This window comes from Castor canadensis, chromosome 8, assembly GCF_047511655.1.
Source record: "Castor canadensis chromosome 8, mCasCan1.hap1v2, whole genome shotgun sequence".
Classification (NCBI taxonomy): domain Eukaryota; kingdom Metazoa; phylum Chordata; class Mammalia; order Rodentia; family Castoridae; genus Castor; species Castor canadensis.
In genome coordinates, this window is record NC_133393.1 from 27,958,758 (window position 1) to 27,979,091 (window position 20,334).

General features: G+C 42.8%; 1 protein-coding gene and 1 non-coding gene across 2 annotated transcripts; one reads left to right on the plus strand and one right to left on the minus strand.

The window, feature by feature from the left end:
- Positions 1 to 1,367: 1,367 nt before the first annotated feature.
- Trim27 (tripartite motif containing 27) lies at positions 1,368 to 18,521 on the plus strand. Its single transcript, XM_020163171.2, has 8 exons — positions 1,368 to 2,187; positions 3,419 to 3,514; positions 5,809 to 6,039; positions 11,160 to 11,182; positions 13,146 to 13,261; positions 13,390 to 13,422; positions 15,159 to 15,185; positions 16,847 to 18,521. Exons 1-8 carry the CDS (start codon positions 1,768 to 1,770, stop codon positions 17,440 to 17,442), a joined length of 1,542 nt encoding a protein of 513 aa, XP_020018760.1. The 5' UTR covers positions 1,368 to 1,767; the 3' UTR covers positions 17,443 to 18,521.
- Positions 8,269 to 8,371, minus strand: LOC141426068 (U6 spliceosomal RNA). The gene has a single exon (XR_012451176.1). It is a non-coding gene; the product is annotated as a U6 spliceosomal RNA (small nuclear RNA).
- Positions 18,522 to 20,334: the final 1,813 nt, after the last annotated feature.

The window sequence follows — 20,334 nt, forward strand, 5'->3', positions numbered from 1 at the left end:
AGAGGCCTGCTCCTCACTTCTCCTTAGATGCTTGCTTTTAAGGTGCCTTGCTGTCTCTCTTATCTAAGGCAAAGTTACTTTTGCCATTTGCTGTTCCCCTCACACTACCCTTCTTTACCGCCAGGCCATCTGCCCCCAGAGATTTTGAGGGGCAAAGATAACACCACTGTTGGAAAAGTAGGCCCAAAGTGACCACGTGGAGAGGAGTGAACTGGCCAAGAGATTCTTTATTGCCGGGTAAGAGAAGGAGAGAGCCAACAGAGAGAGAAGCAGGAAGGGCAGGGGCTTAAATAACCCTCAGTTAGACTCGGCATGATCTGATTGGTTAGGATCTTATGGTTCATGATGATTGGCAGTTGGGGCAGAAGGAGGATTCAAGCTAGACTTGAGGCAGGACCATGACCCTGGAAAACAGAAGCTTAAGGGTGCAGTAAGAACTGAAACCTATCGGTGCCATTATTGCCAACACCACCAATCCTGAAAACAAACCAGATCCCAGGTCCACATTCCTAAAATGAGGAGATGGTGAGTAACCTCATTTTATAAAGTTCTGCAATACTTACTACTCCTTTTTGGAGCAAAATTCTAGAAGTATGTTTAACTCTCCAAACTTCAATTTTGACTTCATCTTTAACTAAGACGAAAGTATTGCCCAAGCACTCTCCATTTTACTGGAAGTGTGCTAAGGCCTGGAATTTCAAGGAATAAGAGTGTGGTTCAGAGGAGGATGTAGGTGTGGAGTTGGCAACTCCATTTCGTTGCTTCCCTATGGGGAAAAGGACCAGAGCAGAACCTTCTACAATGATTTCCTGGAAACAGAAGCCCTTCTTGCTCATATCAAGAACAAAATCGAGAAAAATCCCAAATGAAAATAGGAAATGCCATGTCAGAGATGAAGGACCAACATAAAAGAGTTGGAAGTTTAGTGGTAAAACTTGACTTCTCAGTTTCTGCCCCACAGAAAAAAAAAAAAATTGTAAGTGCCTCACGTACCGGGTGGGGCTCATCTGCGCAAGGGGAGGCCAGAGGTCTGAGCGTCCCAGAACCCACACAAAGCCATCTTTCTTGCACAGGGGCTAAGGCCTGGGTACCAAAAGGAACCCAACGAAAGAGTAGGGGTCCAAGCTCAGCCGGAGATTGGAGGTTGGCCGGGACCAGGGGATGTCCTGTAACCGCCGCGGACACCACCAGCTCCTGAAACAGGTTCCCGGGACTCTAACGCCCGGACGTCCCAACGCCCGGACGTCCCGCCCAAAGACGGCCGACGGGGCCTCCCAGCCCTCTGGGGGAGGAAGCGCTCCGGCCCGGAGGCCAAGAAATCGCGTCGCACGACGGGCCAAGCCCCGCCCCCCCGAGCCGCCTCTTCCGCTCGCGCCGGGGTGGGGTCTACGCGGCCGCGGGGATCCGTTCCGACGCGGCCACGTTGTCTTGCGCGCCCTGCGCGCCTGGCCCTGTGAGCCTGACCCGCGGCGCCCCTTTCCTGCCCCCATCCCCCACCCCAACTTAGCCGCTGGGCTCGGTAGGGCCGCAGTATTCCCGCGTTCGCTCGGCGGAGTTCCGCGACACAGGGAGCGGCCTGGCCAACCGGGGACTCCGGCGCGCGGGCGCGTCTGGGACCCGGGCCCGAGAGGCGCCGCCCTCGGTCCGTCCCGCTTGTCTTCCCGCGCCGCCGAGGAACAGAGAAGCGGGCAGGGAACAGTGAGAGTTGAGCTCCCCGCAGAGCTCGGCGCCGGGGCCCATGCCCGTGCGCCCCCGCGGGCCCGCGCCATGGCCTCCGGGAGCGTGGCCGAGTGCCTGCAGCAGGAGACCACCTGCCCCGTGTGCCTGCAGTACTTCGTCGAACCCATGATGCTCGACTGTGGCCACAACATCTGTTGCGCCTGCCTCGCCCGCTGCTGGGGCGCCGCGGAGACTAACGTGTCGTGCCCGCAGTGCCGGGAGACCTTCCCGCAGCGGCACATGCGGCCCAACCGGCACCTGGCCAACGTGACCCAGCTGGTGAAGCAGCTGCGCACCGAGCGGCCGTCGGGGCCCGGCGGCGAGATGGGCGTGTGTGAGAAGCACCGTGAGCCCCTGAAGCTGTACTGCGAGGAGGACCAGATGCCCATCTGCGTGGTGTGCGACCGCTCCCGCGAGCACCGCGGCCACAGTGTGCTGCCGCTCGAGGAGGCGGTGGAGGGCTTCAAGGTGAGGGCCCGGCGCGCGGAGCGAGCGGAGCGGGAGGGGCAGGAGCGCGAGTCGGACAAAGGGAGGAGGGAGCCAAAGGGGCTTCCCTTTTTCCGCCTAGAAAATGGCTGAGCCGGACGTGTGGTTCACAGCCGTCATTTCCTCTCTGTCTACTACTGAGTCCCCGCACTCAGATTTAGGAGGAAAACCTGTAGCTGTCGAGGAAGCCAGTTGTCTCCCCACCCCACTCCCGTTTCCTGTGCCTCCTCTGTCTCGCCTGACCGTTGTGCATAAAGACCGCTTGGAGACCCTGTGTTGACAAAAGAGATGTACATAAAACCACATACACATCGACAAGTATCTGAGATCATCGTACTCCCATTTCCCAGATACCACACAAAACACACTCAGATGTTGATTGGCTGTATACACATCAAGCAGTGACCAGCACTTGGTCTGTAAGCATTTCCCCCAGCACTTCCCTGTAACCCTCCTGTTCTAGAAGATAGTGGAAAAGAACAGCTCTTTACTGCTTGAGTAAACAATTTAACCACTGAGACTCAGGAGATAACACAGTTATTATGAAGATTAAGTGAAATCATATGACAGGCAGAGGCCTTAGTGAACTGTTGAGCAAGCACCCTGGCACAGCTAAACAGTAACAAGGAAAAAAAAAGTATTGCATATATAAAGTACTTATAAGGTGACATTCACTGAGTACATGATGCTGGGTTTTGGGGTTTTTTTTTTGTATTTTGAGGCCTGCAGGAATATATGCACGTTTGTGTTTATGTTTAAATGTGTGTCCAAGCATGATCAATCACTTAGCATTTGTAGGGCTTACAACTGTGTCATTTCACTCACCCTGGTGATAACTCTCTAGTAGGCTGGCAAGTTAGTGTATACATGCCACACATGTACGGAAAAGTCATTTTCTCTGTACATCTCTGTGGAAGAGCCGCAACTTAACTAAGCCTCCTAGTCCAGCCACCTTTCTGCAAAGCCTTGCAGCATTCTTCCTGTGAGTGGTAGGTTACTTATTGTTTAAGAAGCACAAGTTGCCAAAGGAGAACTGTGGTGGCTCCCTGTGTCTCAGGGTTTTTCTCTCATGGATGGCCATATGACCCGAGGACAGACCCTCACAAGGCCCTCTGTATCAGAAATCTGGGTTCCATGTGTGATAAGCAGAAGATCCAAGCCAATGCTAATATGTATCTAATCTTGAACTGCCCAACTATTCTGCTTTCTTCAGGAACAAATCCAGAACCAGCTGGACCATCTAAAAAGAGTGAAAGACTTAAAGAAGAGACGTCGGGCCCAGGGGGAGCAGGCACGTGCTGAACTCTTGGTAAGTGTTGCGGGAATTTACAGATAACACTGCCTAGGAGTGTTACTCTCTTGACAGTGCTACAATTCTGAAAATTCTGAATTTTTCACTCTGTTTTCTTTCTCCAGTATCCTAAAGCCTTAAAAGTGACTGATGTACTAATTCTGATAGGGGAATGGAGGTGGGGGATAAAGTCCCCCTCCCAAATTAGAGTCTTATATATACCTGTATATCCACTACCTACATGTTTAAAAAGTTTTGAACAATAAATAAACTATTTTAAATTACTACCCTTTAGAGTATTTGCATCTGAAAAGTAAAGTTCTAGAATAGTATTGTCCAAGATAATCTTGTGAGAAATCTTGTCTGGCCAGGCAGTAGTAATGAACTTCTGGACCTGGAACTCATTCCTTTAGGTCCCACCACTTGCTCTGCTCACACAGTTCCCTGAGACCTCACTTCCGCTTGCTTAAAGTTTGATGGATGAGGACTCTTCTGAGTGAGACTAAGTAGACTGAAACCATTATGCATACAACAATGTCCTCTGTGCAGGAGAGGGGGAGGGGGAATGGTTAAAGGGGAGAGACCACCAGTTCTGGGCTTTAATTTCTTCATCTGTGAAATGGATAGGTTGGACTAGATTTGTGGTTCTTCGGCAGGCTAGTATCACCCTTTCCTTCCCTCTAATGAATGGTATGTGGGTTTTTTCCTTGAGGAATAGAGTGATTAGGAAGGATGGGTGAGGGATGCTAAGATAGACCCATGCCAGGCAGAAGTGTTCCTACCAAGATACAAATAGCACCCCCTTTGCGAAACACTGAGTTAGTTGAACACCTCAGGGTTTCTTTCAGCTCTAATTTTGTATTTCTAAGATTACATTTTGTAGTTTGTGTCTTTGGAAGATTTACCCAGCTGAGAAGAGGTACAAGTTTAAGGAAAGGATCTATAAACCGAGGTGTGTGTACATTACTAAGTTGCACAATGAGTGCCTAAGAAGGGCAAATGGAGGAATACTCAGTGGAAGAAGGCTCCCAGGAGCAGTTGTGCATAGAACAGGTGTTGTCAAGCTTTCTGAAAAGGGCCAGATAGTAAATATTTTTTACTATCTGGACTTATATGGGTTATGTCACAGTTAATGACCTCTGCTATTGTATCAAAAACACAGCCATATCCAATACTTAAGTGAATGGGTACCACATGGTTCCAATAAACTTTATTTTTACATCTCCAAGATGTTTTCTGACCACTTATTTATTCTGGTAACTACTCTAGCTTGGATTTCTTTCTTTCTTTCATTTGGTGGGGGTTGTGGTACTAGGGTTTGAACTCAGGGCCCTGTGTTAGGAAGGACCTTTACCATTTGAGCCATTCCTCCTATTTATTTATTTTGAGACAGGGTCTCAAAATCCTCCTGCCTCTCAGCCTTCCAGGTGCTGGGATTTCAGGCATGTGCCACAATGCCAGGCCTCTGACCCCTTATTTAGGTTTAAAAAAAAAAAATTTTATGTGTATACTGACTGGCGGGCAGAGGTCAAGAAGGAAGGACAGATAAGTTGTGAAAACCAAGTCAGCACCAAGAGGGAACCATAGAGAAACCATCTTTCCCATCCCCATGAGACAGGGTAGTTGGGGAGCATCTCTGAAAGCCAGATAGAGGACATAGATTGTGTATGAAGAGCTGGTCTAAAAAATTGTTCTTGATACTCCAAACCATTCTCCACAGGACACATATCTGACCATGTCACCTTTTTATGTGACAGTCTTTCATGGCTCTCAGTTGCAATAAAGTCCTTGCTCCTTTGCCTGCTTGGTAAGATGTGATCTGGTCTCTACTTACTTTTTCTGGCCTCTTACTTCGATACTCATGTACTCTAACCAGACAAAACCATTTGCCTTCTCTCCCCACTTTGTTGTCTGTGCCATGTCTTCTGCCTGGAAAGCCCTTCCACTCATGCTTACTTGGTAATTTCTGTTTTTTCTATAAGACCTTGTGTGAACACAGCTTCTATCAAGACTACCAGCTTCCCTCACTACAGGCTGTCACCATGTCCATACCCATCCATGACTGTGTATGACGTGAATCTGACTGATTTGACTGAGTTCCTTAAGGAAAGGGACTGTGTCTTAATTATCACTAGGATGACTCAGTTTCTGGTCTTTATGTATTAGTCAGAAAAGACTGGAAATAATGGGTAAATGGGTACTTTAACATCCTTGGATGAAATGGTGAGGTCTTAGGTAGGTTGTCAGAGGAGAATTATGGAGTGCTCTAGAAGTGAATCTTTCTTCACTGCCCTTGCTTGTAATCTGTACAGAGCCTGACCCAGATGGAGAGAGAGAAGATTGTTTGGGAGTTTGAGCAGTTGTATCATTCCTTGAAGGAGCATGAATATCGTCTCCTGGCCCGTCTTGAAGAGCTAGACTTGGCCATTTACAACAGTATCAATGGTGCCATCACCCAGTTCTCCTGCAACATCTCCCACCTCAGCAGCCTAATTGCCCAGCTAGAAGAGAAGCAGCAGCAGCCCACCAGGGAACTCCTGCAGGTAAGGCCTCAAGAGCCCTGCCTAGACAGCTCCCACTAAAAATAGCCTCCCTCTTCCTTTGCCAAATAGTATCCAGGACCCTGTCTTCTTGTTAACACTGTGGAAGTAGCAAGGCCTTGTCACGCTCTGTATTAGGTGTGTTGGAAGGAAAATATACATTACGAGTTGTGATTGACACAACTTGGATTATCAGTTGCACTGTCTCATGGAAAGGGTGAAAGGAAAACCTGGTGTCTGGGCCCCTTCTGTATGGATAAGTGGTTTGGTGACAGGCAAAGTTGTTGACCTCTTGGGTCCTCTGATTTCATTTGCTTGTGACATGAGGGGCATGGACCACATATCATTTAAAGACCCTCTTCATTCCATTATCCTGTAATTTTGGCATACACATGTACATTACCACATCCACAAAAGAAGCCCTTGAGCAGATGTGGTCAGGCCTGAGCAGGCCTGTGATTTAGCCCTGGAAGTCTAAGAGAGAGCTGCAGTAGATGTAGCCCAGGAATACCAGAGCAGATGAGCTGCTGCCCATGTGCTCTGAGTTCATTCAGCACACACTAGTCGTCTGCTCTGGGTCAGGCACTGGGATTAAGTGGTGGGAGAATAAGTTTTCCTGAGTTATATTCTAATCTGGAGATTAGACAGCAAGTGAACAATTGTCACAGGTGTTGGTAAGTGCCATTAAAAAGGGATGGTAAGTGCCAGGCATGGTGATTTGTGCTCATCATCCCAGCAGTTGAGCAGGAGGATCACAAGTTTGAGGCCAGCCTGGGGTTAGATAGTGAATTAGAAGCCAAACTAAGGTGCACAGAAAGACCCTATCTCAAAAAAAAAAGCAAGAGGTTGATGAGATAGGCCAAAAAGTTCAGCAAATTATGGCTCACCATTTGTTATGTTCTAGGACCTAAGTAAGGTTCTTACATTTTAATATGTTTGGAAAAAAATCAGAGCAATGTATTTTGTGATAGGTGAAATTACATAAAATTCAAATTCAGTGTCCTTTTTTGAGGGGGAGGGGAGTAACTTGAGTATGAACTCAGAGCTACACTTGCTAGGCAGATTCTCTGCTGCTTGAGCCACACCTCCAGTTCTCCATACATTTTTATTGCGACATTTGTATGCGAATCGATCATTGTTTTTCCACCTAAATATCAGTGTGGAGTACCTTACTACTGTAAGGGTCATGAGCATAAAATATTTTCTGTCTGACCCTTTAAGAAAAAGTTTACTGACTCATTGCTTTAGAATAAGAGAAGGCAGCTTGAATCTTAGTGAACCTCACTAATTGTCAGAGAGGGGAAGAATTTCAAAGAGAACAATAGACTGGAGGGGCAGAATGACTGAAGAATGTTTCAGGAAGGAGGGAGTAGGCAACAGACTAATGCAGTTGATGTCATGTTGCTGGGATTATAGGCATATGCCATCATGCCCAGCTTTTTCACTGAAATGGAGCTCTTCTTTTGTCCCTGCTGGCCTCAAATCAGTCCTCTCGGTCTCTGCCTCCTGAGTAGCTGAAATTATAGGTATAAGCCACTATACCCAGCAGGGTTGGGGTTTTCTGCAAGATAGATTTCAGGGATTTTTTTGTTGTTGTTATTGGGATTTGAATGCAGGGCTTCATGCTTACTAGGCAGGTGTTCTACTCTCGAGTCACACCTCCAGCCCTAGATTTGAGGTTTCTTTTTTTTTTTTTTTGGTTGGTACTGAGGTTTGAACTCAGGGTCACGCTTGGTAGGCAGACGCTTTACCCCTTGAGCCTCTCCATCAGTGCTGGTTTGAAGATATTTAAAAACTTTCTTATTGTAAAATGTATGGAACATAAATTTTACCATTTCAAAGTATACAAAAAGTGCAAATGTGGTTCAGTTATCAACTACTATCTACATCCAGAACACTTTCCTCACCCCAAAAGAAAACCCTGTACCATTAAACAGTTACTCTTCATTTCCTTCTAACCTTCAACTGTGGCTCTATGGATTTATGTAGTCTGGATATTTGTTATAAGTAAAATCATGTATGTTGCCTTTTTGCGTCTGGCTTCCTTCACTTAATCATGATTTTTTTTTCCAAGGTTTATCCATACTATAACACATATTAGTAATTCATTTCCATTATACTTGAGTGATATTCCATTGTATGGGTATATATTACATTTTGTGTTTTCATCAGTTAATGGGCATTTACTCTGTTTCCTTGTTTGGGCTACTGTAAATAGCACCATTGAGAATATTAAAAATGTAAAACTTCACAAACTTGTGTGTTATCCTTATGCAGGTACCATGATAATCTTTTCTGTGTGGTTCCAATTTGAGCACATCTGTTGCCAAAGCAAGCACCATACTTAAGGTTTTAAAACATTGTTAAGCGGAAGGTATTAGAGTATTTTTAACTAGTTGAATCATGACACCAAAGCCTCACCAAAGTGGTGAGGAAAGTAGAGAAAAAAAGAAGATCTTGGACTTAGTTGAGGGGGGAGGGCGGTCTTGGTGATTACCCAAGAGGGGGTATGGTAAAAGTCTTTGGAAAAGCAAGCTCTATCAGAGTGGGGAAATACTGGAGGCATTCCTTCTGAGGTCAGAAAAAAGGGAAAATGCTCACTATAACCTACCTGTATTTAACATTGTAATGGAGGTTTTAACCAATTCACAGGGACAAGAGAAAACAAGTAGAGGTATAAGAAGTAAGAAAGAAGTTAACATACAGAAATCAGCTCTTTTTATATGTACAGATAACAGTCATTAGGAGATACATTAGGAGAAAACACCCCGTTTCCAATTCCAAAAAAAATTGTTGGGAATAAATTTAAAAGAAATGTACAAAAGTCTGTGTGGTAAACACCCTGACAGACACAAAATAGACTTGACCAAATAGAAAAGATATCCCTTATTCTTGGTTATAACATCTTAGCATTGAGTTGTCAGTTTTTAAAATTCATAAAATTTGAATTAAAAAGAAACCTTCCGCCCCCCCACCCTGGATCTAGACAAATTGATAGTACAGTTAAGACAGAAAAGCAAGCAAATAGCTGGAATAAAATGAGGAAGAGGAGCTGGGGTGTATAATTAAAGCAGTCAGCATTAGCACAAGGGAAAAAAATGCACACACATTGGAACTAGTCAGAAGTCATCAAATTCAAAGAAGATATTTGCAACAAATACCATAAATAATATGATACTCCTAATATATAAAGAACTTATAAAAAGTTTTGTAGGAAAGTAGGCAGAAGACAAAAATAGGCAAGTTGCAGAGGCATATAAAATTGACCCTGAGCATATGAAAAAATACTTAACTATACTTAGATAAACTACACTAAGGTCCTCTTACTAGTTAGAATAACAAAGCTTTTGTTGCTATTTTATTTTTTTAATATGACACATAGTTAGCAAAAATGTGGGGGAGACACTTAATGCTGGCGGAAATGTAAAATTGTGAAACTTTAGTAAGAGAGTTTGGCAGTACATACACATATATACAGTTAGATTTAATCAAACATCCTTTTAAGAATTTACCTTAAAGATAGACCTAAGTTTGAAAATACACAGCAGTGCTGGTGGAGTAACTCAAGTGGTAGAGCACCTACCTAGCAACATGAAGCCTTGAGTTCAAATGCCAGTATCACCACACACACAAAAAAAATTAAATAAATAAACATACAGCAGTATTACTTGCTACAATATTTAAGTGCAAAATATTCGAAATAGTCTGACTTCCAAACCTCGAAGATTGATTTGGTCAATTATTTATGCATATTACACAAAAATACCATGCAACTATGAAAAGGAACAAGATAACAATGAAATCATATGGAATGGTTTCCAGGATCAAAATGTCAGATCCAGAGTATAATAGTTTTTGTGTAATGAAGAAGTAGAAATTGGAAAAAAACATCAGCTATTTTTGCAAAGGAAACTAGAAGGATAACAAAATAATGGGGGTGGGGACAGTGAGATGGGCGGGGACAAGAGGGAGTGACAAGGACTCTGGCCAAGTCTCCCAACTTTTTGACCACTAAAATAAATAAGAACAGGTACAGATTATTACCCATTGAATAAAATAAGGATCTGTGAGTCCATAGTAATAGTAAAGAAGAGGAGAAAGTTCTTCCAATAGAATGTCAACTCATTAATGTAGAAGAAATTTTGAGGTTAGCAAATGACCTTTGGGCAACCATCAAAATAAAACTTAATTTAGACAAGAATTGTCAGTGGATGACATATCTAAGTTTGATCAGAGTTAAAAGTATCCCAGGTTACTTACTAATCACAAAAGGAAAATGGTAACTATACAAAGACCAAAATCAGTTTTTTTCAATAAGGAACAAATATGTACCTCTGGAAGAACACAATATATGCTAGTCAAGAATTGCACGCCCTGAGTTTAATTATGAGAGAAATGTCTAACCAAACATGGAAGGACATTATATAAAATAAATGACTTGTATCAAACAATGTGATTGCCATGAAAGATAGTCAGGGCTGAGGAACTGTTCTAGTCAGTGGATTAGAATTACTAGTTATAGTAACTAAATGCAGTAAATGATCCTGAATTACCTGGGAGTGTGGTTGGGATAGCTGAGAAGAATATCATTAAGACAATTGATTAAATTAGAATATGGACAATGGGTGAGATAAGTGTGTCATCATTTGTCTAAATTTTAGTAACTGCTGCAGTTAGGTAAGAAAATCTTGTTCTTAGGAACTGCACTTGGTCATAAAAAGGAATAGAAGGTAAACAATGGCCTCAAATGATTTTGAAGATACATATGTCATAATATATGAGGAGAAAGATAAAAAATTAGGGAACTATTAAATAGTAAAAAGTGGAAAATCTAGGAAAAGCATATACGGGAGATTTTTGTACTAGCGCCTATTTTGTATATTTCAAATTACTTCACAATAGAAAGAAAAGAAGGTAGTAGATGGCTAGTTGAAGGGTAGGTTTTTGGTTATAATAAATTCCAGTTTATTTGCCTGATTTGTAGCTTCTTGAGACAGTAGTTCATTTCCCTGTTTTTTCTACAGGATGTGGGGGGGGATAGTTGAGTTTACAAGGGACATTTATGAAAAACATTATGAAGTCGACTAACTTCTCATAGTTATCTTTTTTCCTTTTTCTTGTAGGACATCGGGGACACATTGAGCAGGTACAGTTTTCTCTGCGTATAGTCTTAAATCAAGCCTAAGAAGATGGTCTCACTCACATTTGTAAATCCTGAAAGGAGATCAGGGTTTGCTGGACAGATTATTGAATTGCTGCCTGTCCTTGAAGAGAGTCACTGGTGCACAAGGAGCTAGCTGAACTTCAGCTCTTCTCAGGAAAACTTAGGAAATATTGACAAATTGTGGAGTTGGGGTAGAGTAGTGGTTCAGTATAGAGGGTGCCAGTGGTTTAGTGGTGAGAACAAGGAGTTTTCTATAATGGGATATAAGGCCTAAGGAAGATATGATCATCCTGGAGTTCTGTAATTACTAATGACCTACCTGGATTCTGGGTCTTATTCCTGTTATTTCTCTATTATACCATCAAATGGAAAGTGAGGAGGGATGGGACTGTAGCTCAGTGGTAGAGCACTTGTTTACCATGAGCAAGGCCTGTACCAAAGGGAAGAAAAAAGGAAGAGCTCCATAGGTGTTGGAACAAGATTGGAAAAGGGAGAACTTGAAGGGGGCAAGAAGCTTGGGCAGAGTTGTATTTGCAGGATAGATCACATGAGCAAATGAGATAGGCCTTGGGAAGATAATGTTTTGTAAAGAGTGCCTCTGGGGTGGAAACTGACTGACTTTGAGGGTACTAGATGGACTTGGAAGTTGATTAAAATCCTGAATGGTGAAAATCCTCTAGAGGAAGATATAGTTTGACTATATGGGAGTATTTGAGTTGATAGAAGAGGCCTCATAGAAGGGATAGATTGGCTGGCAGATCTTTGGAGATAAAATCATGATGATAGAATTGCTGTTCGTTTTTTTTTTTTTTGGCAGCACTGGGGTTTGAACTCAGGGCCTCGCCCTTGCTAGGCAAGCATTCTTACTGCTTGAGCCACTCCACCAGCCCAGAATTGCTATTCTTAAGGGTCCTTAGATGGTGGTAAGTTGGAGCTTGTCCTAGTCCCAGCCAGATGACCCAAGAAAATAGTACCTCTGCTTGCTACTTTTTTATGCCAGTCTATTTCTGACCTAACATGGGGGATAAATCCTTCAGACCCTAGCAGTGTGTGGCAGTAAGTACTAGGTTTGGCCATACAAGATAGGAAACCCAAAATTTCATTGGCTTAAGGCTTAAACATAAAAAGAAAGAAAGAAAGAAATGGTAGGTAAGTAGCTCTGGGCTGATACGGTGGCTCCAATTATTCAGTGAACCTCAAAGACTTCCCATTCACTGTTTTAACATCCCTAAGGTATGGTCCTCATTTACACCAAGACAGCTGCTAGAGTGCCTGCCAGGAGAAAGGAGATGAGTCTTACCACATTCCTTTTTAAGCAGATTTTTCAGAGTACTGTGAGATACTCTCTCCATACACACACCCCTTGTGAGATACTTCTTCTCATTAGCCAGAACTCAGTCACAGGATCACATCTGTCTATAAAAAAGACTAGCCAGCCATGAACCATAAAATTTGGAAGGTGAGAGGAGTATTGGGTAGGTTACTAAACAGTGTTTGCTACAAATTCCCTTGTGGAGGTGAGGAAATCAGGTGTCATCTCCCACAGTGTGCCTGTCCGTTTAAAGATGTCATTCTCTCCATGTTTGGGAACCTGAAGATTCTAGACAGTCGCTTACCATAAATATCAAGGACTTTGTCATGGAATCTAGTGCTTTCTGGCAAGGTTAGCCTCAATTCAATTTAACTCAGTAAACCTCTTTAAAGACTTGCTATTTGTGAACTCATGAGCTGTCTGCTTTGGGGGAAATGAAATAAGCAAGATTATCTCCTTTGTTCTGATTGGATGATTATAGTCTAGGAGTAGATGTGGAAGACTATAAAAGCTGGTTCTAAAACCACCTGTCCAGGAGATCTATCCCCTGGATTGTTTAGTCCAGGCCCTATCCTGGTACCAAGAAGGTTATGAAATTGGGGAAAGGGATTCACATATATTTTTTAAATTTAGGGCTGAAAGAATCAGGATTCCTGAGCCCTGGATCACACCTCCAGATCTACAAGAGAAAATCCACATTTTTGCCCAAAAATGTCTGTTCTTGACAGAGAGTCTGAAGCAATTCACAGGTAATATGAGGAGAGGGGTCATGAAAGGAAATGGGTTTATATTCTGAATATATGTATATCAACTAAAGATACATATATTCCAGCCAGAGAGAGCCATATAAATTGAGTGTCTTCTTTTCTCTCCTTAGAAAAAATGCAGTCTGATATGGAAAAAATCCAAGGTAAATTTACTTGCCTGCTGGGCTTTTGATGTTGGACTTGGTTGGGAAAAAGAGTATCTGTATTAAAAATGTGGGAAAATTTGACAAGTGATGCCTATTGGCCAGATCTTCCTTAATGTTTCACATCTTTTTTTTTGAGACAGGGTCTTGCTGTGTAACCCAGACTAACCTCAAACTTTCAGTCCTCCTGCCTCAGCTACATGAGTGCTGATTATGGAGATATGCCACTATTCCTCTTTGTCTTGCTAATTTTTCAATTAATAGCCTCTTGTTCTCATTTGAAGTCTGTTAATTACATCCAGAATTAGTTTAATTATTTAAATATCTCTTAAATTGGAAAATAAAGAGAATCAGCAGAGACTATCCTGGCTACATTTCACTTGAGCCAGTATTTACAGTCGTAATTAACTGAGTTCCTACTGCTTGTGGGCACAGGTGCCAAGTAGCCAGGAGAAATGAATACGATGACTGAGATAGCACCTCCAAGAAGGTATTTAGAAGCCAGCATTCAGAAATCAGGCTGTGGGGCTCTGACCCAGCCCTACCAATTACAATTCTACAGTGTTTCCTTGTCTGGAAAATGGTAGTTCTTACCTCAGAAAGGTTATAAGGTTAATTAAGGTTTACCTTTACCATTTCTGAAGGCTTTAGAATGGAGCCTGATGCATCTTAAACCCTATATTTATGTTTATTAAATAAAGTTTTCTCATCATTTTGGGGAAGTTTTTCCATATCTAAAAATTTCTGCTTATGGCATTGGCCATATACTAAATTCCAAAGTAAATTCCTAAGAATTCTGATGGAGCTGAAATCCTTATAAGACATAGTAAACTGTTTCCTTATTTATTACAAATTACAAACCCTCAGGACTGGTGGAATGGCTCATAGTGGTAAAGCACCTGCCTAGCTAGCAAGGATGAGGCCGTGATTTCAAACTCCAGTACCAAAAAAAAAAAAAAGAATTGCAAACCCCATAATAATTTCCTTTATTGTGTATGCTGAGTACTTTATTGCATCTTCTCAAATACATACTTTTTCTTTGTCATCTAGCAATGTAGGGGGAGGAAATACGCATAAAACCTCCACAAACAAGACAAATGGGGAGGAGATCCTCTTGCTTCAGCCTCCCAAGTGCTGGAATTTACAGGCATGTGCCACCATGCCCTAGCTAGAAATCCACTTAATATAAGGCATAATACCAGAAGCGGTTAGTTCATATGTGGCTTCCTTGATCTGGCTCTCATTTACTTCTACTCTTCTTTTGCTGCTTAAAAGGCTCAGATGTAAAAATGCCCTGTTCACTGTAATGTACCATGTAAGTGTTGTTTGCCTTGGAGTGCAGTGAGTATCACTTGAACCACCCAGTCTCTAGAGCTTTATGAAAGTTAAGAGCTGTATATGACATTGGGCTCTGTGTTGTCCTCTGCAGAGCCAGCTGGCCTGCTGGACCATAGAGTTATTTTTTTTATCTTGGCTCAGTTTGATATAATATTCTGCCAGTCTCGGCATGTGGTTATCCTTCTTCCCAAGGTGGTTTCCAGTCTCTCTTTTTTACAATCTAAGTGAATGATGGAGTCATATATTGTATGAAGAAATCAGTGCATGACTGACATGGGTTCTGAAACTTTTAGTGGAGACCACTGCTTTATGACGACTAACCAAAGCTCTGTCAGTTACGTATTTCTTGGGAACATTCACATGACTTCCATAACTTCTCTTCTCTTTTGTTCTTTCAGAATTGAGAGAGGCTCAATTATACTCAGGTAGGTTGGTAGAAGACAAAACTACGTACAGGAAGGGAATAACAAGTTCTTGTAAACCTAACTACCATTGTGAATGATTTAACAATTGTCTTAGTTAGAATTCTTTAAATTACATATGTAGAAATGGCACACAGCAACAATCCTCTGGTTATTTCTGTGGTATTTATAATATATTTTCTACTTGAAGTGCTTCAGAGCTAAAGTCATAAGAGAAAAGTCAGTCTCTGGTTGTTATGAAGGGTTGTAGAGTAGAAACATAGTTTTCCCAAGTGGAGCAGTTCTACTGGGCACACTGCCTGCCTTCTAGACCCAGGGGCACCGCGTTACTATGATGCATAACAATGATTGTGTTCAGCTCTTATTGAGTGCCAGAGAGTCTAGGTATCCTGATTGTCACATCACTCTGGGCAGAGGTTGAAACCCTCCCTCCCCTAGATAACCATCTTCACCTAATGATTCAGAGAGACAGGTAAATCTCTGATTTCAGACCCGAGTTTCCAAGTGTAAGGTGTTTACACCTTATGTTGTATGGAATCCTCTTGATGAAGAGAAACAGCTCTACTTAACAATAGCTGTTCTTTCATTGGGTCCCACTGCCTATGATCCATATTTGATTCTTTAAATAAGCATTAACTGATTTATCTTGCTTATATCTTACACAGTCTAATTTTATACAGAGAACAAAGAGTATGAGACACCATCCTACCCTTGGAGTTTACATGGTCTGGTTTGAGATGAGAGGTACACCCACGACAGAAGAAAGGGATAGATTGGAGCAGAGTGTGTATGTAGCTCAGTAGTAGAGAGTAAGAGACCCTGCATTTAATCCCTAGCATTCTTCCCTCCCCCCCCCAAAAAAAAAGGGAAAAGAAAAAAGAGCTTAAGAAGGAACAGATAGGAGTCTATTGTGGACAGATTATTGAAACAAGAATCAAGGGTTCTCTTTCAGCCTGTTGTGAACCATTTCGTGAAAATAATTTAGCCTGATTGGGTTTTGATTACTGGCAGTCCTCTCCTGTACAAGATGAGAGGAGGAAATGAGAGAAATGAAGTAGGAAGACACCACAAGAAGCAGTAATCTAAATACCAGAGAGAATATGCCTGATTAACAGGTTTATATTTAAAAATCAAGAAGATTATAATAGCAGGGACTGGTTAAGAATATCTTTGGGGGGGATATAGAGACCCTAGAAGATCAATAGGACTTGGCTGTGCCCATGTAGAGTCTGTAATAATCTGATTTTTTTTGGCCACTGAAGCTCTCAGATTTGGGGTGTGACCATGTAAGAGCTAGGAGCATGGCTCAAATGGGACAGCATTGCCTAGCAAGTGTGAAACTCTGGGTTCGGTTCCTAGTACTGTCCCCCCCTCCAAAAAAACCAAAGCCTAAGATTTGGTTTATAATAGATATCGTGACTTAATATGAAAAAGAAAAAGAGTGGAAGTAAATTTTTTTAGTACATTCACTATATCAATACAGAAGGTAACTAGCTAATATTGCACAGTAATTTTTAAAATGTGAATTTTAAGGTGTATCATAAGGTGAATGCAACTTCTAGCAAGGAGCTCTTGCTTTGTTCCCAGAGAGGTAGGAGAAAGGCTGAATATTCTTGAGTGGACTTTTCTGGCCTGCAGGCTGACCCTCCCCTCTGTTTCTGCAGTGGATGTGACTCTGGACCCGGACACAGCATACCCCAGCCTGATCCTCTCTGATAATCTTCGACAAGTACGATACAGTTACCTCCAACAGGACCTGCCTGACAACCCTGAGCGGTTTAATCTGTTTCCCTGTGTCTTGGGCTCTCCATGTTTCATCGCTGGGAGACATTATTGGGAGGTAGAGGTGGGAGATAAAGCCAAGTGGACCATAGGTGTCTGTGAAGACTCAGTGTGCAGAAAAGGTGGAGTAACCTCAGCCCCCCAGAATGGATTCTGGGCAGTGTCATTGTGGTATGGGAAAGAATACTGGGCTCTTACCTCCCCAATGACTGCCCTTCCCCTGCGGACACCTCTCCAGCGGGTGGGGATTTTCTTGGACTATGATGCTGGTGAGGTGTCCTTCTACAACGTGACAGAGAGGTGTCACACCTTTACTTTTTCACATGCTACCTTCTGTGGGCCTGTCCGGCCCTACTTCAGCCTCAGTTACTCGGGAGGGAAGAGTGCAGCTCCTCTGATCATCTGCCCCATGAGTGGGATTGATGGGTTTTCTGGCCATGTGGGGAATCATGGTCATTCCATGGAGACTTCCCCTTAAGAAGGTGAACTCAGGCCACAAGGGCTATTGGCTCTAATCCTTCCCTAGCCACAAGGCATCTTGTCATCTTGCCAATTTCTGTCCCTCAAAGCTGGATATCCTTACCATTTTTCATGCCCTTGCAGTGGGAGATGGGATTTCCATGTTCTCTACTGTACTTTTTCTTTTCCTCTGCGAATTGTGAGTTGTAATGAGAAATACCAGTATTTCCCAGAAATAAAAACCAGATGTCCTCCTCCAGTGTTTCACATTTTTTGGTTTTACACATGACTGGAGCAGACAAAGAATATGGATAATCTTTGAACTCAAAGAGCCACTCAAGACACTAACATCTTCTTGGCTTGACCTGGCTTTCCCTGACTTAGCCCCACATAGTAATCAGGGCATTTGCTATCAGTTCTGCACTAGGGCTCCTTTCTGATAACCTAGAATGGAACTACAAGGCCTGTCAGCATGGTTCCCTTTATCCCACTTCTTCCTTCTTGGAATAGTACTTTTACTCTGATTTCCAGTCTGCCATATTTTTATTAACTCCATTAACAAGGCCTATGTGTGTTTTGATTACAGTTATTTTACAACAGTGGTGAGAAATGGCCCCATTTCTATTACGAGAAAATAGTATAACCAATGTCTCTTTGTCTTTACATCTTTTCTGAGGGCTTTGTTTGCTCTCTCCATACTAATGAAAGATATAGCCTGGTGCTGGGTGCACATCATCTAGGATAATTTTCTGCCCATCACAGTCCACTGTTTGTAAATCCTCTCTTTCTGACATACTTGTGGACGGTGGTCACTCATACACCATCCCTGGAAGGGTTCTGGGGCAGTATTCCAGGGATTCATTGCCTTTTTGCTGTCTTTTCTCCATCTCCTTTGGGAGATGACGGAACTGACCTTCCTAATGTGTGTACCATCAAGGGGTAGCTCCATCCCCATGGCTATTGGATCATGAGACATTCTGGAGTCAGAAGGCTAAGGTGTATCACTTTGAGCAAGCCCCATGTTGGTTCTTAGTCCTGCTTCTATTTGGGTATATGCCGCACTGTTTAAAAATAAAGTGAATATGGATGTTTACATTACTCTTGTTTTCCGGGTCTTGGTAAGACTGGGTTCACGGATGAAGAGTGGTATGTGGGGTGTGGTGATAATTTCCAGTATGGGTCCGTTATCCCATTGTGGCCAAAATTTTTCTTCAAACAGGATAATAAAACTAGTTTCTCAGTGCCCTGTCAACTAGTGTTGAATCTCCCTGACCTATAGCTGTGGTGTCCCTCTGTAATTTCACTGTGAAAGGGGTGTCTCAAGGCCTATTGTTTTTTGGTTTTTTGATGGGACTGAAGTTTGAACTCAGGGCTTCAAACTTGAAAAGTGGGCGATCTACTGCTTGAACCACACCTTAAGCCCAAAGCCCATGTATTTTAATTTGCAAATGTAGCCCTGCTTGGAATAGATCAGAGAGCCCAAAATATGTTTCCCAAAACAGGTTATCAGTCCAAGCCCTTGAGAGTACAGTTAACCTACAATGAGGAGGAATGATCAGGCTGACAGAATAGATGTAGTCTTAGGAATTTGAATCTTTCCTGCTTCTAAACAGGGTCCCAGAAGATAAAGTTTTGTGGGCTATATTTTTATTCCTGATGTAGGCATTGTGTTCCCTGGCTGAAGATCATGAGTTGATAATATACCCTAATTCTCTATTTATTCATTAAGGTTTAAGGGAAATAATACAACCAGGGACTTGAGAAAGGGGCCTTCATAACTGGTTGAAGTGATCACACCTGTAATCCTAGTTACTCGAGGTAGAGATCAAGAGGATCGCAGTTCAAGGCCAGATTGGACAAAAAGTTCATGAGACCTCCATCTCAACCAGTAAAAGCTGAACTTGGTGGCATATGCCTGTCATCCCAGCTACACAGGAAGCATAAATAGGATTGCAGTTCAACTTGGCCTGGGCATAAATGGAAGGCCTTTTTCCAAAAATACCTAAAGCAAAAAGGGCTGGGGCATACCTGCCTAACAAGCACAATGCTAGAACTAGAGTTCAGACCCTCGTACCACAAACAAAAAAAAGAGGCCTCATGAGGCTAGATCACAACACTAACACAGCAGTGCTTGTCTCAGGATGAGGAGTGTTACGCACAATAACGTGTTTAACACAACAACCTTATGAAGTGTGGCTTATTTTGCAGACAAAGCAGGGAGAGAGGCTAAGTGACCTACTGAAGGTGCACAGCTAGGAAGTGGCAGAGCCAGGATTCAGACTAAGATGGAATACAAAACCATATGCATCAAATTCTGCCCCACAGCATAATAGATGAGGCTTTCTACGTGAGAAGGGCAGAGCAGTACCAGCCTTTGACCTGGGATGCCTGCCTTATTGCAGTGTCTGTTCTAGACTGGAGAATCTACAACTGAAAATGGGGTTAAGAGTCACTCAAAGTCACATTCTACTTCACTTAACAGTCCATTGGAGCAGGCCCACAAAGAGGACAACTTTTACCCATCCAAGGAAACATGGCCTTGGATGGACTCCTGGTTCTTGAGGCCCCAGTGATAGAGACTCACTATCAGTTAGAGGACCTGAACTTGGTCTATTCACAGTAGACCTCCTGCTTTAGGAGCAGCATCTTAGTGTGCTTTCATAGATCACAGTTAGATCAACTGTTAGAGGCCAACTTGGATAAAAATTTAGCACAACTCCATCTCAAACAAATGAGGCATGGTGATAGATAACTGTAATCCCAGGTACTCAGATGGCACAGGTAGGAGGATTGTGTTCTAAGGCCATCTACATGACCCTGTTTTAAAAATAACCTAAAGCAGGACTGACAAGAGTGGCTCAGGCAGTAGAATGCCTGTCAGCAAGTGTGAGCCCTTGAGTTCAAACCCCAA